Source organism: Pelophylax lessonae (assembly GCF_965119305.1).
Source record: "Pelophylax lessonae genome assembly, chromosome: 5".
NCBI lineage: Eukaryota > Metazoa > Chordata > Amphibia > Anura > Ranidae > Pelophylax > Pelophylax lessonae.
In genome coordinates, this window is record NC_138772.1 from 154,905,261 (window position 1) to 154,931,944 (window position 26,684).

Here is a 26,684-nt window from a genome sequence, read left to right on the forward strand (position 1 = left end):
TCCACACCTCTTTGAAGAAATGCTAAAATTCGAGCCACCGAAAAGGAACGGGGAGAAACCCCCAGAGACTCACACCATGCAATGTACAATTTCCAAACGTGATGGAACTTTCTAGCTTTTAACAGCGTGGGAATCACAGAGTGACAACCCCCTATCCTTCAGCACCTGGCTTTCAACAGCCAAGCCGTTAAAGCCAGCGACTGTAAAGCAGGATAGGAGATCAGCCCTTGAGCCAATAGGTCTTCTCGGAGAGGGAGTCTCTAATGGACATCGGCGACCAGCCATATTAGATCTGCGTACTAAGACTGGCAAGGTCAATCTGGGGCCACTAGGATAACCGTAATCCCCTGTGCCTCGAACCTCCGCAGGAGTCTCGGCAGAAGTTTTAGAGGGGGAAAGGCGTATATCAGATGATACTGGCCCCAAGGGGCCACCAGTGCGTCTGTGGCGTTGGCCAGAGGATTCTGAGACCTTGCCGCTTTGCACAGTTCTGGATCGACTGAGGACTCCAGTAAGTATCTGAGGAGGAGGCGGGCAGAGCAAGATGTAAAACAGTTACCTTAATGCAGGGAACGCTTTAAGGTTAAAAAAAATAAATAAAAAAAATATTTTTGTATTAGCGTAAATTCCTTTTCTCTGAGGTTCACTGACACAGCTTCAATTCTTCAGAATTCAGACCAGTGGGCTTATGCTCCTCTCTCTTCAGGAGAAGGACTAGGCGGAAACTTTTTTGGTTACGCCTCTGGGGCAGTTCCAGAGGGTATACCATCACTTACTGCTGTAGGACTCCAGTTTGAAACAAGCAGTGTCTGAAGAACAAATAACTCAACCCCAACAGAGGGGCAAGTGCTGTGTCTGTCAGTGAACCTCAGAGAAAAGGATTTTACGGTAAGCCAAAAATCGGGTTTTCCCTTTTGTTCACAGGCAGACAGATAAATTTTTCAGACCAGTGGGATGTCCCAAAGCAGTGTCAACATAAGGGGTGGGTAAAAAACACAGCAAACGCAGAATTCCCGACAAGGCTAAACATAGCCAACCAGGTAACAGGAGTTCAACTAAGAACTCACCACCAGGAAAAACATTTTCACCCTCAAGAAGCAGAAGCCTCTGCAACCGCAGCCTGCAAAACTTTGCGGCCAAACGCCACATCCGAAGTTGCAAGTACATCCACCTTAAAATTTTTGTGAATGTGTGTATAGACGGACACGTAGCCACCTTGCATACCTGAACCAGACTCCTGATGATGGAAGGCCCAAGAGGAACTATGCGCCCTCGTAGAATGCGCTTTAACAGGGAAAGGAGGAACCTGACCCTTAATGGAGTAGGCCTGCACCACCGTCTACCTGATCCACTTGGAAATGGTCGCAGCAGATGCGTCCTGCCCCTTACGAGGTCCATCCGTAACAAAGAACTGGATTTTCTAATCGGTTCAGTCCCGGCCGTGTAAATCCGAATCGCCCTGACCAAATCTTAAGAATGTAAGCGATTTCCCTTAGCATGTGTAGGCTTAGGACATGGGGACGGTAGCACAAGGTCTTCATTCAAATGAAACCCTGAGACAACCTTAGGAAGGAACGCCTGACAGGGTCGCAAGACCACCTTGTTCCTATGAATCACCAAGTAAGGTGACCGACAGGACAACACAGCCAACTCCGACACATGACGTGCGGAAGTAATAAGCACTAAGAAAGCTACCTTCTGTGACAGAGTGAGCAGAGGAATTTCTGGAATATTTTTCAAGGGAGACTTTTGAAGCACCGACCAAACCAAATTGAGATCCCACGGAGGTACCAGGGATCGCACCGGAAGAGTCAGATGGCGAACGCCCTGCACAAAAGTGTTAAGGACTTTCGTCGCCAACAGCCTTTAGAAAAAAAAAATAGCCAAGGCGGAAATCTGGCCCTTGATGGTGCCCAGAGCCAAACGTTGATCTACACCCAATTGTAGGAACTCCAAAAGAGAGGCCCTAAAAAGGAAAGGGGAGAAACCCCCCCGCGACTCTCACCAAGTAATGTACGCCTTCCAAACTCAATGATAAACCTTCCTGGAAAAAGATTTCCTAGCCTTCAACAGCGTAGGAATCACCGACTCAGACAGCCCTGTGTCTTTCAGCACCTGGCTTTCAATAGCCAAGCTGTTAAAGCCAGCGGCCATAAAGCAGGGTGGAAGATTGGTCCCTGAGAGGAAGTTTCCAAGGGCCGTCTGCTACCAGCCTTACCAGGCCTGTGTACCACCAAGAACGGCAAGGCCAGTCTGGTGCCACCAGAATGACTGGAATTCTTTCTACCTCGATTCTGAAGTTGTATTGTAAGAAAGGCGTAAATCAGACAATACTGACCACAAGGGGCCACCATGCACACAGAAGCAGATTGTCCAGGTAACCTAGTACCGCAATCCCCTTCTGCCATAACAAGGCCAACACTGTGGCCAAAACCTTTGTGAACACTCGAGGAGCTGAGGCGAGACCAAAGGGCTAACGCCACAAATTGAAAGTACTCCTCGTCCACTGCAAAACAAAGAAAATGTTGATTGGAATATGAAGGTAAGCGTCCTTTAGATCGATAAAAGCCAGCATATCTCCTTAATAAATGAAAGCTACTAATGTGCGGATGGACTCCATCCGAAATTTCTGAACCCGCACAAAGTGGTTCAGAGCCTTAAGATCCAAGATTGGATGAACCTTGCCTTCCTTCCTGGGAACTGTAAACAGATTAAATAAAAACCTTGGAAACGTTCCGACTCTGGAACCAGCACAATATATTTTTGTGCTAACAGGTCCTGCACTGCTCCGTAGAGGCCCTGTAGCCGCTCTAGAGACAGGCATAAGTTGGAAGGAAAGAACCTTGCCCAAGGGAAGGACCGAAACTCGATCTTGTAACCGAAACAAGTTCGTGGACCCATTTGTCCTGCATGAGCAAGGTCCACAGATCCGGAAAGAAACTAAGACGCCCCACCCCCATCCCAGAAGCGATGAGGGCACCCCTTCAGGCTGAAGAAGGCTCGTCTGCGAAACCAGAAGTGCCCGCTTTGGACTTACCATTCCAGGGTCTCTTGGAGCCTCCTGCAAAGTTACGGGTGGATCTAAAACCATTTGCCTGCGAGCCAGCCAGACGAAAGGACCGCTTGTGAGCCGAAAAGAAGGGACCCTGCTTACAACGAGGTTCCTTGCCCTTAGCAGCCTGCGTAAGTATTGTACTCTTGCCTTCCGTAAGGCCATTAATGATCTCTGCCATAGAGGCACAGAACAGATGGTCACTTACAAAAGGTAGATCAGTCAGCATCTTTTTAGAAGCCTGGTCAGCTGACCATTACTTCAACCAAATCATGCGGCGAAGGACCACCGTCGTAGCAGAAACGCTGCTGGCCAAAGGGGCCACATCCAGGGATGCATCACAAATACAGTGCCTTGCTAAAGTATTCAAACCCCCTTGGCATTCGTGTTTTGTTGCCTCACAACTTGGAATTAACATGGATTGTTTGAGGATTTGCATCATTTAATTTACAGAACATGCCCACAACTTTGAAGATTTTTTTTTTTCTATTCACCCCCTTAAAGTCAATATTTTGTAGAACCACCTTTTGCGGCAATCACAGCTCCAAGTCGCTTTGGATAAGTCTCTATGAGCTTGCCACATCTTACCACTGGGATTTTTGCCCATTCCTCCTTGCAAAACTGCTCCAGTTCCTTAAAGTTGGATGGTTTGCGCTTGTGAACAGCAATCTTTAAGCATGACCACAGATTTAATATTGGATTGAGGTGGCCATTCCAACACATTTACATGTTTCCCCCTAAACCACTCAAGTGTTGCTTTAGCAGTGTGGTTGGGGTCATTGTCCTGTTGGAAGGTGAACCTCTCTGTCCTAGCCTCAAAGCACGTACAGAATGATACAGGTTGCTCAAGAATATCCCTGTATTTAGCACCATCCATCTTTCCCTCAACTCTGATCAGTTTCCCAGTCTCGGCTGCTTAAAAACATCCCTACAGCATGGTGTTCTTTGGGTGATGTGATGTGTTGGGTTTGCACCAGACATAGCATTTTCTTTGATAGCCGAAAAACTGAATTTTTGTAAAATCTTACCGTAAAATTCCTTTCTCTGAGTCCTCCGACAGTCGCCGCCACTTCATAATCTTCACTAATGGCGTAATTGACCTTTGCTCCGCAGGAGTAGCTAGGCAACAAGATTTGTTAATATCAAAGCTTTTAGCATATCACACCCCTAGGGGGTGGTCCCCTCAGTCAATACCTCCCTGCTTCCAGCATTCTCAACTCAGTTTCAGTAGCATAGCAGTAGAGTACATAAACAAACCCCAAAAGAGGGGCGGGGGCGGCGACTGTCGGAGGACTCAGAGAAAGGAATTTTACGGTAAGATTTTACAAAAATTCAGTTTTCTCTTACGTCCTCCGACAGTCGCCACCACTTCATAATCTTCACTAATGGGGACGTCCCAAAGCAGTGTAGACATGATGGGTGGGAAAAAAACGCAGCCGCGCATAAAGCAACGCAGTACCCACATCAGAGAAAGGAACCTTACCAAAGTAAGAGAACCAACCTGGCAACAGGAAAACGTGCTCAACAGGAGCAACAACCCAGGAAGAACAAGTAACCCAGGGGTAAAAACACCCCAACAGCCAAGGGCCCAAACAAGGGACCCTAAGGAACTGCCGCACTAAGAACTTTACGGCCAAAGGAAGCATCTGCCGATGCCTGAACATCCACTTTGTAAAATTTTGAGAAGGTGTGAACGGACGACCAAGTCGCCGCCTTACACACCTGGGCCACAGAAGCACTCAGAGATCTGGTAGAGTGCGCCTTCACAGGGAAAGGAGGAACCTTCCCCCTCAAAGCATAGGCTTGCACAATCGTCTGTCTGATCCATTTGGCGATGGTAGCAGCCGACGCCGCCATGCCCTTCCGAGGTCCCTCTGGAAGGACGAATAGGGAATCCGACTTGCGAAAGGACTTAGTCGATGACAGGTAAACCCTGATCGCCTGAACAACATCCAAGGCATGCAAAGCCACCTCCTTCAGATGCTTAGGCTTCGCGCAAAGCGAAGGCAAGACAATGTCCTCATTCAGGTGAAACTCCGCGATCCTTTTCGGAAGAAAAAATGGATTTTTGTAAGAACTTACCGTAAAATCCTTTTCTCTTAAGCTCATTGACAGACGTAGTCTTCTTGATTCTCAAGAGCTGGGTTATGTTGTCTCCGCAGGAGTAGGACTAGGCAGAATGACAAAACGTTCTGGCTCCACCCTAGGGGGCAGTCCCTGAGGGTATATCCTCCCTCTCTCTGCTACAGGGAATCAGTTCTGTTTAAAGCAGTACAGAGAAATTAACCCAACCCAACTCAATGATAGAGGGGCGGGTACTACGTCTGTCAATGAGCTTAAGAGAAAAGGATTTTACGGTAAGTTCTTACAAAAATCCATTTTTCTCTATCGCTCATTGACAGACGTAGTCTTCTTGATTCTCAAGAGCTGGGACATCCAGAAGCAGTGCCACAAATGAGGGGTGGGATTGACAAAATCAAATCCAATCTAGTAGGCCCAACCGGTGCCAAACGAAGTTTTAAAGGCTCATTATAAACAAAGAATGAGACTAAAAGAAAAAATTTTCCAACGGAAAAAAACCCTCGAGGTAGACCACTGGTCTCCTCAAATTGCGGCCTGCAAAACCTTGCGGCCAAATGAGGCATCAGACGATGCCATTACATCAACTTTATAATGTTTAGAGAAGGTATGCACCGACGACCAGGTAGCCGCCTTGCACACCTGGACCACTGACGCCTGATGGCGAAAGGCCCATGACGCACTAAGTGCCCGAGTGGAGTGCGCCTTAACAGGGAACGGGGGCTCCCGACCCTTAATAGAATAAGCCTGCACTACCGTCTGTCTGATCCATCTGGAAATGGTCGCGGCAGATGCAGGCAACCCCTTTTTGGGTCCATCTGGGATCACAAAAAGTGAATCCGTCTTGCGAAACGAGTCTGTCGTTTTCAAGTATACCCTGATCGCCCGGACCACATCCAAGGAGTGCAAAGCAAATTCCCGAGGATGACTGGGCTTAGGACACAGGGAAGGTAATACAATTTCTTCATTCAGATGAAATTCTGAAACCACTTTTGGTAGGAAGGATGGATTCGGACGAAGAACCACCTTATCTCTATGAACCACCAGATATGGTGAACGACAAGATAATGCGGCCAGTTCTGACACCCTGCGTGCAGAAGTAATAGCTACCAAGAAGGCCACCTTCTGGGACAACGTGGGTAGAGGAATCTCCCTAATATCTTCAAAGGGAGGTTTCTGAAGAACCGACAACACTAAATTAAGATCCCAGGGGGGTAACGGCGCGTGCACTGGCGGAGCCAGATGTCGCACCCCCTGGATGAAATTCCGCACCAAGGAATGAGTAGCCAAAGGCTTCTGAAAGAAGATGGCTAATGCTGAGACCTGACCCTTGATAGTACTCAAGGCCAGTTTCTGCTCAACCCCTTGTTGCAGAAAAGCCAATATTCGACTAATCGAATAAGACCGAGGACGGAACCCTAAAGGTTCACACCATGCAATGTAGGACTTCCATGTGCGATGATAAATCTTTCTGGAAGTCGCTTTCCTTGCTTCAACTAGAGTAGGAATAACTGAAGCTGACAAACCTTTGTCCTTCAGCACCTGGGTCTCAATAGCCAGGCCGTTAAAGCCAGCGATCGTAAAGCAGGATGGAAGATCGGTCCCTGAGACAGTAGATCCTCCCTGAGAGGAAGTCTCCATGGGACATCCGCCACCAGTCTGACCATGTCGGCGTACCAAGCTCGACGAGGCCAGTCCGGAGCTACCAGGATTACTGGGATTCCTTCCTCCTCTACCCTGCGAAGAAGTCTTGGCAGTAACGCGAGAGGAGGGAAGGCATATATTAGCTGGTATTGCCCCCACGGGGCGATCAGTGCGTCTGCGGTTTCTGCTAGAGGATCGCGGGAGCGAGCCACCAATCTCTGAACTTTCCTGTTGAATCGTGATGCCAACAGATCCACATCCGGTGTGCCCCACCGTAGGCACAACTGGTGGAAAACGTCTGGATGGAGGGACCATTCCCCCTGATCCAGGGTCTGACGGCTGAGATAATCTGCCTGCCAATTCTCCACCCCCGGAATGAACACCGCAGAGATTGCTGGAACAAATCGTTCCGCCCAGCGAAGACTGCAAGCCACTTCTTTGGCCGCTCGGACACTCTTGGTGCCCCCCTGATGATTGACATAAGCCACGGCCGTGGCATTGTCCGACTGGATCCGAACCGGGCTGCCCTGGAGCTGCTCGGTCCAGTGAATCAGACAAAGTCTGATCGCTCTCAGTTCCAATACATTTATCGGTAATCTGGATTCTTCCGGGGACCAAAGTCCCTGGACAGATAACTGACCAAGAATTCCTCCCCATCCGGATAGACTGGCATCCGTGGTCACTATCGTCCAATATATTGGCAGAAATGACTTTCCCTGGCTGAGCATTGGAGACCGAAGCCACCAAACCAGAGACTCTCTGGTCTGTTTGCTCAATCGTATCTGATTGTCCAGGGATTCCGGATTCCGATTCCATCTGAGAAGAATCTCTTGCTGAAGAATTCGGGTATGGGACTGGGCAAATGGGACTGCTTCGAATGAAGCCACCATCAACCCCAGAACCCTCATGCACGTCCGAAGGGAAGACCAGCTGTTGGACAGTAACAACTGGACTGCTGATTGAATCTTTCGAAGTTTCCCTACCGGAAGGAAAACTCTCGTCCTGACTGTGTCTAGAATTAGACCCAGATATTCGAGCCTCTGGGTGGGAACCAGAAATGACTTTTGCTGGTTCGCCAGCCACCCGAATTCCTGTAAAGAAATCATAGTAATTTCTATGTTTTGTAGCAAGGTCTGAGGAGATTCTGCATGAAGCAGAAGTTCGTCTAGGTAACCTAGAATCGATATACCTCTTTGGCGCAGAAGTGCCAACATTGGGGCCAACACCTTTGTGAAGACCCGCGGAGCCGTGGCGAGACCGAAAGGTAACGCCACAAACTGATAGTGGTTCTCCTCTACGGAAAAGCGTAGAAAACGCTGATGTCCTGCGAAAATGGGAATGTGAAGATAGGTATGTCTATGGACGCTAGGACATCCCCTGGATGCAGGAAGGCTGCTACCGTGCGAATGGACTCCATTCTGAATCTTCTTATGTTGACGAAAGAATTGAGTGCTCTTAAGTCCAGAATTGGACGCACTTTGCCCTCTTTCCTGGGTATTGTAAACAGGTTTGAATAAAACCCTTGAAACCATTCTGTCCAAGGAACGTGGACTACCACTCCTTGTTGTAGTAAATCTGTGACTGCTCTCCGCAGATCTTCTAAACGATCTGCGGATAGACGGATATTGGAAGGGAAGAATCGCGCCGGTGGGAGAGATCGAAAACTCGATCTTGTACCCTGACCTTATGACTTCGCAAACCCATTTGTCCGGGATTCTGGAAAGCCATGGATCCGGGAACCGGCGAAGACGTCCCCCCACCCCAGTTATGGGTGGGGGCGCACCTTCAGGCTTTGGATGGTTTATCTTCGGGTCTGGAGGGGGCGGGCTTTTGCTTGCCCGACCACCGACCCCTGACGCCTCCTGCAGGAGCTTTGGAGGACTTAGTTTTTTCACCCGCTGGACGAAAAAAACCTCTTGTGAGCAGAAAAAGAAGGCCCTCGTCTTTGACGAGTTCCTTTACCTTTAAAATTTTGCGGTAAAAAGGTGCTTTTTCCACCGGTGAGATCCTTAATGATCTCATCTAAGTTGGCTCCAAATAGACGCTCTCCTGAAAAGGGGATATTAGCCAATGCTTTTTTGGAACCTTGGTCGGCTATCCAACCTTTTAGCCACAGTGTACGCCTGAGAACCACTGCTGAGACTGATGCTCGCGCCATTAATGGAGTGGCGTCTAACGCCGCATCACATACAAACTGTAACCCCTGTATCATTTGTTCCAACAAATCTGATACCGCCTGAGGGACTTCTTCTAAGTCCCGGCGTAACCACTTGGTCCATTCAGTTACAGCCTGCGAAACCAGACCAATAGCAATTATTGGCCTGAAGGCTGATCCTAATCAAGGAAAACATGGTGCGAGACATAGCTTCTATCTTGCGATCCACTGGTTCTTTAAAAGACGGAGCGTCTTCTAAAGGAATAACCGTGGCTTTATTCAATCTAGCAATAGGTGAATCCACCACAGGTGGTTCTGTCCATTTCTTAATAAGGGTTTCCTCAAACGGATAACGCCTGTCAATGCGTTTGGAAATATTAAAAGTGCGTTTTGGCAGACGCCATTCTTCATCGATTGGATTGCCAAAACATTTGGGCAATGGAAAAACCTTTGCCACTTTGATGCGCTTTTTAGTCCCAAAAGGGATCTCAGTTTCAGCTATTTCTGATGGAATACCCTGTAACCTTAAAGTCTCTTGAACAGATACAATGAGTGCGTTTACCAACGCTTCCTCTCGGGCTATGGCAGATGCCGAAACATCCTCCTCACTGTCTGAAGAGACAGGACCCGAGACACCAATACCAGATGAAGTACCTGCAACTGCAGAAATAGGCTCAGAGTCTGAATCCGAGGTTTCAGATAATAAGGGGTTAGGCGGGGGTCGCTTTCTTGCGCCCTGTCCCTGACAAGCCACTTCCACACGGGACACAAAAGTTTCCATAATAGCTGACAAAGATTCAATTGTCAATGGGGTGCTGGAGGATCCCGCAGACCCCTCGAGGGGATCCGGAGGAGATACATGAGTGGCAGGGTCCATGTTAATACAGGACACTTTGCCAGCAATAAACAAAAAAACTTTTTTTTTTTTTTTTTTGTGTGTCTCCCCCTAGCGCAATAGCGCCCCTCAGAGTACCTGCTTCTCGATCCCAGAGAGAGAGAGAGGGACCCCCAAGGCTCACCAACCGATGCAGTGCAGTTTCCAACAAACTGCAGCCAGCGTCTGTCTTACACAGACTGGAAGGAGCTGTTTGCTTTTTCCCGGGCAGAAGGCGTGGCTCCGCCCCCTGTGTACGCCTTCCGGCGTTCCCAGCCCTCCACGAGGAAGCTGGGCTCACAAAACATGGCCGCCCCCATAGAAGAGACATAAGACTCCAAAAACATGGCGGCCGACGTGACCTGAGGACATATATGTATTCGGTCTACGGCAAAATGGCGGCGGACCGCCGATATCGTCTTCCCAGCACATCCACCTGCACTCTGGTTCTCCTCTACCTGAGAGGTGACATATGGATCTACAGAGATACACTGCACATAAGGTAGGATTATACCTCCTATGTCTGCTGTAATGTTACAGTCTGCTGGGTAGAGTGTTAGCTCTTGAACCAAGTCCACTTCCCACAAACACATGCTGTATTACAAGGAGGACTTGTAAGTGTCAGATATATACTGACCATATATGGAGGGGCCCATAATATATACTGCCTCATAAATGAGGAAAAAAAGGGGACGTTTTACTCACCATACCGAACCGACAGGCACCCTCTCTTCATAATACCCTCTCCACCGGGGTGGGGGTTTGTGGACACCTCGACTCTCTGGTCCTGGCGTCCAAGCGAGCTTTAACTCGCAAAGTCAGTCCCTTTACTGGGACTCCGTCGCGGCCGACTCAGCGCACTGGTCTGCACGCGCCTTTTAGGCAGAAACCGGGGTGACCACTGGATCTCACATCCAGCCCGTCGCCCGGCCCCGCATACTTACTTGAATATGTCGCGGCCGACCAAGCGCAATGCCTGGTCTGCACGCGCTCGTAGGCCGGCTGGGGTGACCACAAGTGTCGCCCAGTCCGGCATTTTTGCTTGAAGATCTCACAGGAAAAAAACACTGGAGAAAACTACCTAAAAAATGTCTTTTTCTTAAAGAAAAAAAGTCTTGCCAGGACCAGCAAGGAGCTTAGGTCCTTACTCCTGACTAGACAGAAAAAAACTGATTCCCTGTAGCAGAGAGAGGGAGGATATACCCTCAGGGACTGCCCCCTAGGGTGGAGCCAGAACGTTTTGTCATTCTGCCTAGTCCTACTCCTGCGGAGACAACATAACCCAGCTCTTGAGAATCAAGAAGACTACGTCTGTCAATGAGCGATAGAGAAAGATGGGTGAGGTCGCAAGACCACCTTATCCAAGTGAATCACCAAGTAGGGAGAGCTGCAGGACAAAGCCGCCAGCTCCGAAACCCTGCGAGCCGAAGTGATCGCCACCAAAAAGGCAACCTTTTTGGACAACAGAGACAACGAGATCTCCCTGATCTTTTCAAAGGGAGCCTGTTGTAACACGGACAGAACCAAGTTCAAGTCCTATGGAGGCAAAGGTTCCCTCCTAGGAGGGGCCAAATGTCGCACCCCCTGAACAAAGGTGCTATTAGACGCCACTGGGCGCTGAAAAAGAACGGCCAGCGCAGAAATCTGACCCTTAATTGTGGCCAGCGCCAAACGCTGGTCCACTCCAGTTTGGAGGAAAGCCAACACTCTTGACACCGAGTATGAGCGAGGGGAATACCCCCTGGACTCACACCAGGCAAAGTACGCTTTCCAAGTACGGTAGTAAATTTTTCCCGAAGAGGCTTTTCTAGCCTTGATCAAAGTGGGAATGACCTCAGGGGAGAGACCCCTATCCTTCAGGACCTGGCTTTCAACAGCCAGGCCGTTAAAGCCAGCGACTGTAAAGCAGGATGGAATATCGGCCCTTGAGACAGAAGGTCGTCCCGAAGCGGCAGACGCCACGGAGCGTCGACTGCCAGATTTACGAGGTCTGCGTACCAAGACCGGCGAGGCCAGTCCGGTGCCACCAGAATCACCGCGTGCGGTTCCGAGGCCAATCTGCGAAGCAGCCTGGACAGCAGCTGAATCGGTGGAAAGGCATACATCAGACGATACTGATGCCAGGGCGCCACTAACGCGTCTGAGGCGTCTGCCCGAGGATCGCGCGTCCTTGCCACGAACCTTTCCACCTTGTTGTTCAGACGAGACGCAAACAGGTCCACATCCGGAAGACCCCACTTCTCGCACAACATCTGGAAGACATCCAGGTGAAGGGACCAATCCCCCTGGTCCAGGGTCTGGCGACTCAGATAGTCCGCCTGCCAGTTCTCCACCCCCGGAATGTGTACAGCCGTTATAGCCAGGACGTGCGTCTCGGCCCACGACAGAATGCTGTTTACTTCCCGAGCAGCACGGGCACTCCTGGTGCCACCTTGATGGTTGATGTAGGCCACCGCTGTGCCATTGTTCGTCTGAACCCGAACCGGACGGCCCTGAAGCCCTTCCGACCAATGCAGAAGGCAAAATTTTATCGCTCGCAATTCCAGAATGTTGATCGGAAGGGAGGATTCCTCCTCCGACCAAGTTCCCTGGGCGAACAGAACGCCCAGAACACCACCCCAGCCTGACAGGCTGGCATCCGTGGTGATCACCGTCCATGACAAGGGACGAAAGGACTTGCCCCCCGACACCGCCGGGGACTGGAGCCACCACAAAAGACCCCTTCGGGTGTGGCGGCTCAACGAAAGCTGCTGATCTAGAGATTGTGGACGCCCGTCCCACTTGGCCAAGATCTCCGCCTGAAGACCCCGCGTGTGAAACTGGGCGAAGGGAATCGCCTCGAAAGCCAAGACCATTAGACCTAGACATCTCATACATGTCCGGAGGGACGAGCACTGAGTGTCCCTGAGGGACCTGACCTCGTCCTGAAGTGTCCGGAGCTTGTCTTCCAGCAGGAAGACCTTCGCTTGAGCAGAGTCCAGGATCATCCCCAGGTAGGGAAGACGAACCGACGGACACAACGTCGATTTTGGAAAATTTATCGTCCAACCAAACTCCTGCAGAGTCTGCATCGTGGTGGACAGGTCGTTCACCAGGCCCTGACTGGTCGCAGACCGAAGAAAGATATCGTCCAGATATCCCAAGACAGAGACGCCCTGGGCTCTCAATAAAGCTAGGACCGGCGCAAGCACCTTGGTGAAAACCCGCGGAGCCGAAGCGAGACCGAAGGGTAACGCCACAAATTTGTAATGATCCTCCGCAATGGCGAATCGAAGGTACCTCTGGTGACCCTCGAAAATGGGGATGTGAAGGTACGCATCCTTCAGATCGATGGAGGCCATGAATTCCCCCGGACTCAGGGCAGCCACCACTGAGCGCAGGGATTCCATGCGGAACTTGCGAACCCGCACAAAGCGGTTCAGAGCTTTCAAGTCCAGAATCGGACGCACTTTGCCCTCCTTTCTGGGCACAGTGAACAGATTGGAGTAGAACCCCCGAAATCTGTCCCGATGAGGCACCGGAACCACCACTCCCTGGGCCCGCAGATCCCGCACCGCCAGGTGCAGATCCTGCAAACGCTCCGGAGACAGCTGAAGATTTGAGGGAAAAAATCTGCTCGCCGGCCGAGAGAGAAACTCGATCTTGTATCCAGATCGAACAATTTCCTGAACCCACCTGTCCCGAATGCGGGCCAGCCAGGGTTGAAGAAAACCGAGCAAACGTCCCCCCACCCCAGAACCGGGTGAGGGCGCCCCTTCAGGCCGAATTGGTATGGGCAGCGGACCCGGACTGGCCGGACTTCTGCTTACCTGCCCACGGCTTCTTCTGGGAGCCTTGGCCCTTGAAGGGCTTGCCCTTGTATTGCGACCGAAAGGCACGAAAGGACCCCTGAGAGGGCCTAAACGAGGTATTCTTCTTACCGTGAACAAACTTATTCTTGTGAGTTTGGGGTAAGAGAGTGCTCTTACCCCCGGAAATTCCCTTTATCAGAGAATCCAAAGACTCGCCAAAAAGGTGAGATCCCGCGTAGGGAAGATTAGCTAGAGTCCTGCGAGAAGATTGGTCAACCGACCAACATTTCAGCCATATCAGGCGACGGTTCAACACCGCTACACTGGAGAGGCGTGCAGCCAAAGGGACTAAATCCAAGTCCGCATCGCACAAATACATGACACCCTGATGAATTTGATCTACCATAGCCAACGTTGTCGGCGGAGCAGAGTCAGCCACCAGGGTGCGCCTGAGCACCTGCGTCCAATCTGCAATAGCTTGGGCTGCCATAATGGAAGCAAAAATAGGCTTCAGCATAGAACCAGCAACCGTATAAGTATGACGGGCCAGAGACTCCAATCTCCTGTCCGTAGGGTCCCGGAACACCGGGGTATCCTCAGCAGGAATCGCAGTAGATTTATTCAAAACTGCCACCGCGTGATCCACCTGAGGCGGCACACACCAACGCTCATCAGTGGTGGGTGTAAATGGATAAAGCAGCTTGAACTTACTTGGCACAGTAAAAGGCTTCTTTAAATTGCGCCATTGCTCATCAACAGCGCGCTGAAATTCCGCAGGGCAGGGAAAAACCTGCGCTGATTTGCGTTTCCTTTTCGTCCCATAAGAGGACATCAAAGCAGGAGGACACGGTTCCCTTGATAGAAGTAATCAACTCATCCATGAGTGCAAGCTCTTCAGGCGAGCCAGGGGGAGAAGTATCAACTCCTTCTACCTCAGCCTCCCCCTCAGACCCCACAAGGTCCAGAGATGAACGAGACCCTGAGAAGGGCACTCCAGCCATAGCAGCCCCATCGCCCTCTGAATCAGAGGAAATAGATAACCTGGGCCGTTTTGCGGATCGATCAGCCATTAGCATCTGCACCTGAGAAGCCAAGTTCGCTAAAACAGCAGCCAGATCAGTCCCCTCGGGGGATGCAGCAGCCCCTTGGCCCCCCACCAAGGTGGGAGGAAACTTGCAATCCTGAGAATCCATGCCCCAGTATCAACCGAAATAAAGTACTGCCCCTTTAAGACCGCGGCGAGCGCAGCCCACCGCACACTACTGTATGTACCGACCCCCGCAGGGATAAGGAGCACTGAGCAAGGAAATACAGGATAAGGAAGGTAAAAAACCTGGAGAGAGCACACAGCTGCTGCCACCGATCGCTGTTCCAGTGAAAAAGGAAGTGATGCAATGACTGACCACCCTATATAGCCTATGAAGGCTTCACAAACATGGCCGCTCGGCTGAGGGAATCAAGGCAATAAGAAAATGGCGCCGACATGTGCTTGCAGGAGCGATCGCCGCAAAAACACCGCGCTGTAACACACAGGGCCGGTCACCACAGTTTGCCGAGAAAAATGGCGGGCCGCATCAGCGGTCGCCGCATAGCATGTCTGAGCCCAGTCTGCCCTATACATCTCAGACAGCAGAGCGGGAGAGCCCCCCCCCCCCCCCCCGCAGCCCACAGAAAAGGCAGCTATTCCACACAGGAATCTGACAGGGAGCTCAGCACTTACACAGACATGCAGGGTCACACAGTCAAAGACTGACCCAAACAGACAGGTCCCCACATAGAAATTTACTTACCAGTCCGGATGGCGTGGGGAGCCTTCTCTAGCGACCAAACCGCTGTACTGAGGACAGGGAGTGTCGCAGCCAGGACGCAGTGGACTGCGGTGCGAAACCGCAAATGGCGTCCGGTGAGGTAGCCACCTCACAGGCAGCATCCCTGCAGCGAGCAGGGATGGGTCGTTCAATATGCCAGGAAAACCTGAGCTGAACGCTCGATGGCAGGCTGGGGAAACCCCTGGCTCTCAGCCCTGGGATCCAGGGTGGCCAGACCGAGACCCAGCTCCGCATGATCATCTTCATCCGAAGAAAACTAAACTAATGCTGAGAAAAAAACAGCTAAGTAAAAGAAAGAGAAAAACACTTGAAATAAAATCAAAAAGAGGATAGAAGGCTGAGACTGAAAGCCCCAGCACAGGAACAGCCAGCCACTCCTAAGCTAGGCAATTGAAAACTGAGTTGAGAATGCTGGAAGCAGGGAGGTATTGACTGAAGGGACCACCCCCTAGGGGTGTGATATGCTAAAAGCTTTGATATTCACAAATCTTGTTGCCTAGCTACTCCTGCGGAGCAAAGGTCAATTACCCCATTAGTGAAGATTATGAAGTGGCGGCGACTCTCGGAGGACGTAAGAGAAAGTTCTATTTTAGTCTCATCAAACCAGAGCACCTTCCTCCATACATTTTGGGAGTCTCCCACATGCCTTTTCACAAACTCAAAACATGCCATTTTGTTTTTTGCTGAAAGTAATGGCTTTCTTCTGGCCACACTGCCATAAAGCCCAACTCTTTGGAGCGTATGGCTTATTTTCGTCCTTTGTACAGATACTCCAGTCTTAGCTGTGGAACTCTGCAGCTCCTCCAGGGTTACCCTAGGTCTCTGTGCTGCCTCTCTGATTAATGCCCTCCTTGCCCGGTCTGTGAGTTTTGGTGGGCGGCCTTCTCTTGGCAGGTTTGCTGTTGTGACATGTTCTTTCCATTTGGTTATGATAGATTTGATGGAACCCCTGGGGATCAGCAAAGATTTGGATATTTTTTTATAACCTAACCCTGACTTGTGCTTCAACAACATTGTCCCTTACTTGTTTAGAGAGCTTCTTGGTCATAATGGCAGTGTTTGGTTAGTTGTGCATCTTGCTTAGGTGTTGCAGCCCCTGGGGCCTTTCAAAAAAGGCGTGTGTATATGTAATGACAGATCATGTGACACTTAAGATTGCACACAGTTAGACATCATTTCACTAATTATGTGACTTCTGAAGGTAATTGGTTGCACCAGAGCTTTTTATGGGCTTCATAACCAAGGGGGTGAATACACACGCACGTGCCAATTTCTGTTTTCTATTTCTAAAAAATAGTTTTATGTATATATTTTTCTCATTTCACTTCACCGACTTAGACTATTGTGTTCTAACCCATCACATAAAAGTCAGAATAACAAAACATTGAATTTAAGGCTGTAATGTAACAAAATATGTAAAAAGTCAAGGGGGGTGAATACTTTGGCAAGGCACTGTAACCCTTGGATCAACTGATCCACTAGGTCCGCCAGCTCAGAAGGGTGCTGACTTCCCTCCAGATCCTGGTGCAAAATCATAGCCCATTCCGTTAAGGTCTGGGATACCAAGGTGATAGCAAACACCGGTTTTAAAATTGAACCAACCACAGTGAAGAGGTATGGGACCAGAGCCTAAGCTCTTTGTCCACGGGGTCCTTAAAAGACGGGGAATCCTCCACCAGCAAAAGGGTGGCCTTATTTCTCTTACTCCTGACAAGGCAGAAAAAAACTGGAGTGCTACAGCAAGAAGTTATGGTATACCCTCTGGGACTGCCCCAGAGGCGTAACCAAAAAGGTTTCCGCCCAGTCCTACTCCTGAAGAGAGAGCAGCATAAGCCCACTGGTTTGAAGAATTGAAGCTGTTGTCAGTGAACGAAAGAAAAAAAATGTTTTAGCTTTAGAACCACTTTAACACCTTTACTGCGGCAGGCTGGCTCTCCTGCGCAAACCGATGTAGCCTTACGTCGTTCGCGAGTGTGGTGCTGGGGGTCGAGCGCGCCCCTACTAGGCAGCGGGAAAGTTGATCCACGGGGCCAGCGGCCGTGATTGCTCCCCTCTGAGAGAGAAGAACGGTCAGCTGTTTTAAACACAGCTGATCGTTTGCATCTTTGGAATGATCACAGAGCGCCTGTGATCCTTCTATAAAGGATCACAGGTCTCTGGTCATTTCACAAGCCCATCCCCCATACAGTTAGTAAACACCCCCCACACTGTAGTAATGTCACTGGTCCCCCCAAAAGTATCAAAAATGTCAGTTAGGAGGTCCGATCTGTCTGGCGCAATGTCGCAGTCCCGCTAAAAATCGCAGATTGCCGCCATTACTAATAAAAAAATAATAAAAACACAAATCTTTCCCCTAGTTTGTAGACGCGATAAACGTTTGCGCAAAACAATCAAAATACGCTTACTGTGAATTTTTTTTACCAAAAATATGTAGCAGAATATTTTTTAATTTTTTTGGGAACGTTATATAGCAGAAAGTGAAAAATAGTTTTTTTTTCAGAAATGTCCCCTTTTTTTTTTTGTTTATACCGCAAAAAATAAAATTTACAGAGATGATAAAATACCACCAAAAGAAAGCTCTATTTGTGGGAAAAAAAGGATATCAATTTTATTTAGGTACAGCGTCGCACAATCGCGCAATTTTCCGTTGAAGTAACGCAGTGCCAAATCGCAAAAAAAATGGCATGGTCATTAGGTGGCAAATCCTTCCGGTCCAGAAGTGGTTATTACACATCACCCTTTTTGCCTGCATTACTCACACTTGCCCCATCCTCGCACTACTTGTCAAAGCCTACTAGGAGTTAAGATTTAGAAATTGCACTCCCAAAAAAAGAGGAACAAGGTAGAGAATGGTGAATGATTTCAAGGCTGTTTTCTATATTGTTTCTTTTTGAATTCGAAAATTATACATGGAACTTTCACTTTTATCCGCTTATATTTATGATTGTAACAAAAAAAATTCTGCATCCACTGCACAAGACGCAGGGAGATTGTCGCCATAGACTTTTAAAAGCCAAGAGCAGGAGACAGAGGACTTGGAGCGCCGGATGTAAACAACCCACGGACGTTGTGGGAATTGGATCTAGGTAAATTTGCATCTTTGAAAGAGGATAGTGTGATTGATTAGCTGAGGACACCGTGCAAAAAGAATAAGTGGGCTTTGCTTGAAAGTGTACTCATACTAAAACAGCAGCATACGTACTTTGTTGGATGTGGACTTCTTCCCAGGAATAAATTCTCCTTCATTCTCTGAATCTGACGTTTTCCTTTTCTTCCCTCTTCCTTTTGCTATTAAACAAAGAACAAAAATGCAACATCACCTTATCTGTAACAATGATGCCTTCTAGTGGCATATAGCAGGAATTTCAAATTCAACTACACTAAGCACTACAAAAGAAATACCACAATCCTATTTTTTTTTTTTTTTAAGGCATGCTTAATATTTTCTGAGAGTTTTATGAGCTGAAACCCCTTATCTCTAAAAATGTCAGGATCATGAAAGTGACATCTATAGCTTTGGAAAAAAAAAAACAGGAGGGCTGGGAGTAGGAAATGGGTCCCTGTGTGCATTTCCGCATACAGCATGTCTTTACAGCTTTATTTTTCTAACATATGCAATACAGAGTGGTAATGTGGGTATGTCTATACTGTGTGAAAAATGGGATTTTTGACTTACCATAAAATTCCTTTCTCTGATCTTTGACAGGCATAGCTCCTGATTCTTCTTAGCCATTGGGTTATACTGCCCCCTACAGGAGTAGGACACTAGGGAGGAAAAAGCTGGACTATGCCTATGGGCAGTCCCAGGGGGTGGGTATACACTCACTCTCAGCTATAGGCACTCAGTTTTGTTTCAAGCAGCGTCAGAAGAAAGCCAACTCAACAGAGGGGTGGGTGCTGTGTCTGTCAATGATCATCAGAGAAATGGATTTTACAGCAAGTCAAACATCCCATTTTCTCGTTCGTTCATTGACAGGCACAACTCCTGATCTTCTTAACCATTGGGATGTCCCAAAGCAGTGTTAAACACGAGGGGTGGGAAAACCTAAAAAAAAAAAATCCCCAAGGCTAACCATAGCCAACCAGGTAACAGAGCTCAACCATAAACAACCGGAGCTCACCTGAAAAACAATACACCCTCAAAGAGGACCAGGTACTCCAAACAGCAGCCAGCAAAACCTTGCAGCTAAAAGAAGCATCAGCAGATGCCAACACAACCACTTTACAAAAAAATGTTGTAAAAATGTGCACCAACGACCAGGTGGCCGCCTTGCAAAACCTGCGCCACTAACGCTTGAAGACGGAAAGCACCCTAGTAGAGTGCACCTAAACAGGCAAAGGAGGAAACTGACCCCTGATGCAATAGGCCTGAATCACCGTCTGTCTGATCCATCTGGTAATGGTGGCAGAAGAAGCAGACAACCCTTTTTGAGGTCCGTCTGTGAGCGCAAATAGAGTCTGACTTCCTAACAGACTCCGTAACTGCCAGGTATACCCTAAATGTCCAGAACACATCTAAGATATGCAAGGCAATTTCCTTCAGATGTTTAGGCCTGGGACACAGGGAAGGCAACACAAAGTCTTCATTCACATGACAGTCAGAGATCACCTTCGGAAGGAATGACGGACAGAGGCAAAAGCACCACCTTTAACCTTGTGAAGCACCATAAGATGGACAGGATAACGTCATCAGTTCCTACACCCTGCTTGCAGAGATGATAGCCACCAAAGAAGGCCGCCTTCTGGGGCAACATAAGCAGGGAAACCTCCAGGATATTTTCAAAGAGCAGCTTCAGTAGAGCTGAAAGCACCACATTAAAATTCCAGGGCGGCAACAGAGCCCGCACTGAAGGGACCAAGTGTCGGACACCCTGAAGAAAAGTTATGCACCAGGGAGTGTGTGGCCAAAGAAAAAAAACGCCAAAACCCAATACCTGGCCCTTGATGGTATTCAAGGCCAATTTTTGTTCGAACCCCTGTTGAAGGAAGGTTAAGATCCGATCCACGACAAGGGGCGAGGATGAACCCCAAGAGACTCGCCACCAGTACACTAAATCGGCAGTCTGGGCTCTGCCAAGAGTCCAGACTCCCTGAAAACGTCTGTGCTGAGGACGCCTCCCCACCTGGAAAGTCTTGCATCCATGGAGACAACCATCCAGTACAGGAGGAGAAGGATTTTCCCTAAGTGCCAGAGAGCGAAGCCACCTCTAGAGACTGTGGATCCTTGACCCATTTCCCCGGAAACTCTTTAGCACAGACATTGTGTGGAAATTTGCAAACATACCGCCTCGAGTGTGGATACCATCAGGCCCAGCATGCGTTTGCAAGCCCGGAGGGATGACCGTCTGCTGAACAGAAGCTGAATTGCCTCCTGCAATGTCTAGAGTTTTTCCTGAGAGAGAAACACTCTGGGCTGAGGCCAAGTCCAGAGTCAGACCCAGATAGGCCATTTTGTGGACAGAACCAAAGCAGACTCCAGAATGTTCAGTATCCCTCCAAACTCCCTTAGAGTTTGCAGAGCAATCTCCATTAGTCCATCAGAGTAGTCAGAGACTCCGCTTGCAGAAGATTGTCCAGGTGCCCAGTACCGCGATCCCCCGCCGACTCAAAAAATGGCAGCACCGGGGCCAACACTCCTGTGAAGACCCAAGGTACGGAGGGGAGACCAAAGGTCAGCGCCACAAACTGATAATGCTCCTCATCCACGGCAAAAACGGAGGAAGCGCTGGTGACCAGAACATATTAGAACGTGATGTAGGACGCCACTACCATGAGAAAGGACTCCATGCGGAACCTTCTACACTAGCACAAAGCAGCTTAGCGACTTGAGGTCCAGAACAGGATGCACCTTGCCTTCCTTCCTGGGGACCGTAAAAAGGTTTGAATAAAAAATCCCTTGAAAATGTTCCGAAGTCGGAACCGGAACAATCATCCCTTGAACTAAGTCTTGCACTGCCCCAAATAGACCCCGTAAGTGATCTGGGGACAAGTGCAGGTTGCAAGGGAAAACCTTTCCGGAGCAAGACCAAACTCGATCTCGTAGCCTCACCGAATAACTTTGTGGACCCACTTGACCTGTACCAGGGAGGTCCATGGATCCGGAAACCAGTGAAGACACCCCCCCCACCCCAGATACAGGTGAGGGCACCCCTTCACACAGAGGCAGCCTTGTCCGCAGGTCTGGAAGAGCCCGCTCATTACTTGCCAGACCAGGTCCTCTTAGAACCTCTGGTGCAGGCCCTGACTTTTGATCCCTAATCTTAAGATCCTGAGAGATGAAGAGGGGCTTAGGAACTGAGAATGGCCCACGTCTACGACAGGGCTTCTTGCCCTTGAACCCTGCGGAAGAAGAGTACTCTACCCCCCGTGGGTATGTCGTCATCCAAGGAAGCTTCAAACAGGCAACCCCCTGCAAGAGGGAAACCAGATAAGGCCTTCTTGGAAGTCTAGTCCGCAGACCAGCATTTCAGCCAAACAATACGCCGAAGGACCACTGCTGATACAGACAGCCTAGAAATCAAAAGAGCTGCAACCAGAGGCATCACAGACAAACTGTAGCCCCTGGACCAACTGGCTAGCCAGCTCTGCAAAGACAGGGGGAGGCTATTCTCCTTCCAGGTCCTGGCGTAAAAGCTTAGCCCACTCAGTCAGAGTTCGCCACACCAGGGCAATAGTAATTACAGGCCTAAAGGCCAAACCAGCCACAGCCCACATATGGCGGGCAAGAGCCCTCCTGTTAGCTGTACCTGTAAAAGCCGGGGACTCCTCAACCAGGATGAAGGTAACTCAATTTGACCTGGAAATCGGGGAGTCCATTACAGGTGGGACCGTCCGACCTTTTATGCTGTAAATCCTCATTAAGGATACCGCAAGCAAAAAACACCCAGCAACGACTGCGTTTTGGACAACCCCGCTGTTGTGACAATGTTGTCAAGGTAAGCGGAAATAGGAACACATTCGCCGCTTTGGAGGGCCTGTGGGTGCAAAAAAATACCAGTGCATCTGACGTGGCATCAACCACAACCTCCATTTTTAAAGTGTCACGCACTGACACAAAAACAGTGCATCCATCAGCGTCTATTTAAGCGCGGCTAGAGGAGCAGAGGAATCGTCCTCACTATCTGAGCACTCGGGTGCGTGAACGCAGACCCAGTAGTGTCGCTATATACTGAGCTCACCTCAAAAACATAAAAATCAGGAGAGGCTGCCGACTGCAACCCCGCAAAGGGAATGCCTGCCAAGGGTCCACAAATGGATCACCTATTGGACCCCGCAAAAAACAAGGGGGCTGCCCTTCATAGAGGATATAGTCCCCTTAAAAGACCAGCAGTGACCAAGCGCAACCCTGGGGGCCCACCACAGATAGAAAAATTTTCCATTTAAAAATAAAAAAAAAATCGCCAGGACCAAAGATCCCAGCAAGGAACTAGGTCCTTACTCATGATTAGGCAAAAAAAAAAGAAACTGAGTGCCTATGGCTGAGAGTGGGTGTATACCCCCTGGGACTGCCCATAGGCGTAGTCAAGCTTTTTCCTGCCCAGTTTCCTACTCCTGTAGGGGGCAATATAACCCAATGGTTAAGAAGAATCAGGAGCTGTGTCCGTCAATGAATGAAAGAGAAACATAGGCTTTGCTGGAGTTCTTCAGTGGGCACACACTAAAATTCAGCTATCACTTACATAAATGTATATGTCAAAGAATATTTATGGAAAGATATTCTTTAGGTACTTAAGTGAAATCTTAAGAATAGAATAGGTAAATCCTTTTTTTTATCTTAGAAAGTGTAAGGTAAAGGAAATCTCTCCAAAAATGAGGGAAATGCCCTCTGTCGTCATAACTGGTGATCTCACTGGAAGATTTCCCATTTATACCTGGTGTGGTGACCGCTGCAAACATTTGGGCTTCCCATAATTTTCTGTCCCAGGGACAACAGGCACCAGAACAGAGAATAAATAGAGAATAAAACAGCTAAGCATTAACAAAAAAAGGACCCAGGCCTTCAAATGGTTAGTCTCTAGATAATAGTAATTGTAAATAAAGGGGAAAATGCGAACTTCAGTGAAATAAAACCGTGAACTCACTTTATTAGCATTTAGAGAGATGCAGACATTATTCAACAATATCCTGGCTGGTGGTTACTATCAAAAGCATACAACGTGGCTCAGTTCCAAATATACATATTTTATGCAAAAAGATCCTTGAAGAATTTGTTACTAGTTACCTTTGGGAGTAGTAGATTTCTTTGGGGAGCCAAACTCCAAGTCGGAATCTGAATTCACAAAAACATCAGACTTCTTTGGCTTTGGAGGTCGTCTTTGTTTTGGCGTTCCATCTGAGGTGGTTTTTGCTGTGTGTGAACATGAAAGTAAGTTACAGAGCAAATCAATGGGCAAATTCAGTCGCTGGGCCCAAAAACTGTAATGTCATACCGCACTAATGAACATAAAACAACCTGAGAAATGGACGCCTCAAGACAGAACTTAATTTAGGTATACTTTCATAAAGCTGCCCCTAAAATCTTTTCAACTTTTTTTACTAACAAATATATCCACCAGTGGTATAAAAAACTGAAGCCCCCGCACCCACTTACCTTTCTTTGTTGTTTTGCTGGCTGGTTTTTCTGAAGACTTGAAGCTAAAGGTTGAAGAGTAAAAGGGGGGGGAAGGCTCATCTTCATCACTATTCAATTTTGTAGAATCTTCTAATTAAAGAAAAAAAAAAAAATTAAAAAACAAAAAAAAAAAACACTACTCATCCAGTGACAAGGGTTTCAAACAGGGTTTCAGTCAAAAAAAAAGTTAACATCTCTAGACTTTTTGTCCACTTTAAACCGGGTTTTACTTAAAGGGGTTGTAAAGTCAGAAGGTTTTTAATGCATGAAGATAAAAAGCCTTCTGTGTGCAGCAGCCCCCCTAATACTTACCGGAGCCCCATCTCTCTCCAGCAATGTCCATAAGTACCTCAGCTGACCAGAACTCTCTTTCCTGATTGGCTGAGACACAGGAGCGGCGCCATTGGCTCACGATGATGTCAAACTCAGCCAATCAGAAGATAAATGGGGCGAAGCTGAATGGCAGCTCTGTGTCTAAATGGATACAGGGAGCTGCAGCTTGGCTCAGGTGCCTCCATAGCAAGCTGCTTGCTGTGGGGGCACTCAACATGCAGGAGGTGCCATTAGCTCCAGCCAAGGACCCAAGAGGAGGAAGATCTAGGTTGCTCTGTGCAAAACCACTGCACAAGTATAACATGTTTGTTATTTTTATAGAAAAAAAAAAAAACAAGACTTTACAATCAATCACTTGAAGTGTTCGGTAAAAATGGATTTTTGTAAAATCTTACCGTAAAATCCTTTTCTCTTAAGCTCATTGACAGACGTAGTCCTCGTTGATTAATAACAACTCGGGTTATACTGCCCTCTACAGGAGGAGGACTAGACAGGAAAGAAAATGTTCTGGCCACACCCTAGGGGCAGTCCCAGAGGGTATATCCTCTCACTTCCTGCTACAGCAAATCAGTTATGTCACAAAGCAGTGTTTAGAGAACTTAACCCAACCCAACTCAAAAACAGAGGGGTGGGTACTACCGTCTGTCAATGAGCTAAAGAGAAAAGGATTTTACGGTAAGATTTTACAAAAATCCATTTTTCTCTGTCGCTCATTGACAGACGTAGTCCTCGTTGATTAATAACAACTCGGGACGTCCCAAAGCAGTACCACAAATGAGGGGTGGGATAACAGAAATCAAAATCCAGAAGGCCCAACTGGAGCCAACCAGAAACATCAAGGACTCATCGAGCAAAAAGATGAGACCTAAGTGAAAAACCCAACAACCCTTGAGGTAGACCAACAGTCTCCTCAGATTGCGGCCTGCAGAACCTTGCGGCCAAAAGAGGCATCTGACGATGCCATCACATCAACTTTATAAAATGATGTAAAGGTATAAACCGACGATCAAGTCATCGCCTTGAAAACCTGGATCGCTGACGCCTGATGGCGGAAGACCCAGGAAACACTAGGCGCCCGAGTAGAGTGCGCCTTAACAGGGAACGGAGGATTCCGACCCTTAATAGAATAAGCCTGTACCACCGTCTGACTGGTCCATCTAGAGATGGTCGCGGCAGACACAGGCAACCCCCTTCTATGGCTATCCGTGATCACAAAAAGTGAGTCCGTCTTACGAAACAAGTTCGTAGTAGTCAAGTGTACCCTGATTGTCTGAACCCCATCCAAGGAGTGTAATGCAAACTCCCAAGGATGGCTAGTCTTAGGACACGGGGAAGGTAACACAATATTTTTATTCAGATGAAAACTCTGAAAACCACTTTAGGAAGGAAGGATGGATTCGGAAGAAGAACCACCTTATCCCTATGAACCACCAGATATGGGGAACGACAAGATAATGCGGCCAGTTCTGACACCCTGCGTGCAGAAGTAAATGGCCACCAAGAAGGCCACCTTCTGGGATAATGTAAGCAAGGGAATCTCCCTAATATCTTCAAAGAGAAGTTTCTGAAGAACTGACAACACTAAATTAAGATCCCAGGCGGTAAGGGTGCACGCACTGGCGGAGCCAGATGTCGCACCCCCTGGATGAAATTCCGCACCAAGGAATGATTAGCCAAAGGTTTCTGAAAGAAGATTGCTAACGCTGAAACCTGACCCTTGATAGTGCTCAAGGACAGTTTCTGCTCAACCCCTTGTTGCAGAAAGACCAAGATTCGGGTCACCGAATAGGTATGTGGGGGAAATCCAAGAGATTCACACCACGCAAATATAAGACTTCCATGTGCTGGAAGTTGCTTTCCTTGCTTTAACTAGAGGGAGGAATAACTGAAGCTGACACTCCCTTGTCCTTCAGTACCTGGGTCTCAATGGCCAGGCCATTAAGCCAGCGATTGTAAAGCAAGATGGAAGATCGGTCCCTGAGACCGCAAATCCTCCCTGAGAGGAAGTCTCCAAGGAGCGTCCGTGACTAGCCTCACCAAGTCGGCGTACCAGGCTCGACGAGGTCAGTCCGGAATTTCCAGAATAACTGGAATTCCCTCCACCTCTATCCTGCGAAGAAGTTCCCGCAGTAACTTGAGAGGATGGAAGGCATGCCGTAGCTGATACTGCCCCCACGGGGCGATCAGCGTTTCTGCTGCGTCCGCTAGAAGATCGCGGGTGCGAGCTACAAACCTCCGCACCTTCCTGTTGAGCCAAGGTGCCAACAGATCCACATCCGGGGTGCCCCAATGAAGGGACAGCTAGTGAAATACCTC

The 26,684-nt window shown here is 48.6% G+C and overlaps 1 protein-coding gene across 1 annotated transcript in view; it reads right to left on the reverse strand.

Moving 5' to 3' along the window:
• The window catches only part of TOP2B (DNA topoisomerase II beta), a 150,171-nt gene that overhangs the window by 11,190 nt on the left and 112,297 nt on the right, over window positions 1-26,684 (reverse strand). Inside the window, exons 35-37 of the mRNA XM_082257331.1 lie at window positions 24,015-24,125; window positions 23,646-23,771; window positions 18,627-18,712 (exon numbers count right to left, since the gene is read on the reverse strand). Of these exons, the coding sequence (XP_082113457.1) occupies window positions 18,627-18,712; window positions 23,646-23,771; window positions 24,015-24,125 (323 nt within the window). The remainder of the gene's footprint in view (window positions 1-18,626; window positions 18,713-23,645; window positions 23,772-24,014; window positions 24,126-26,684) is intronic.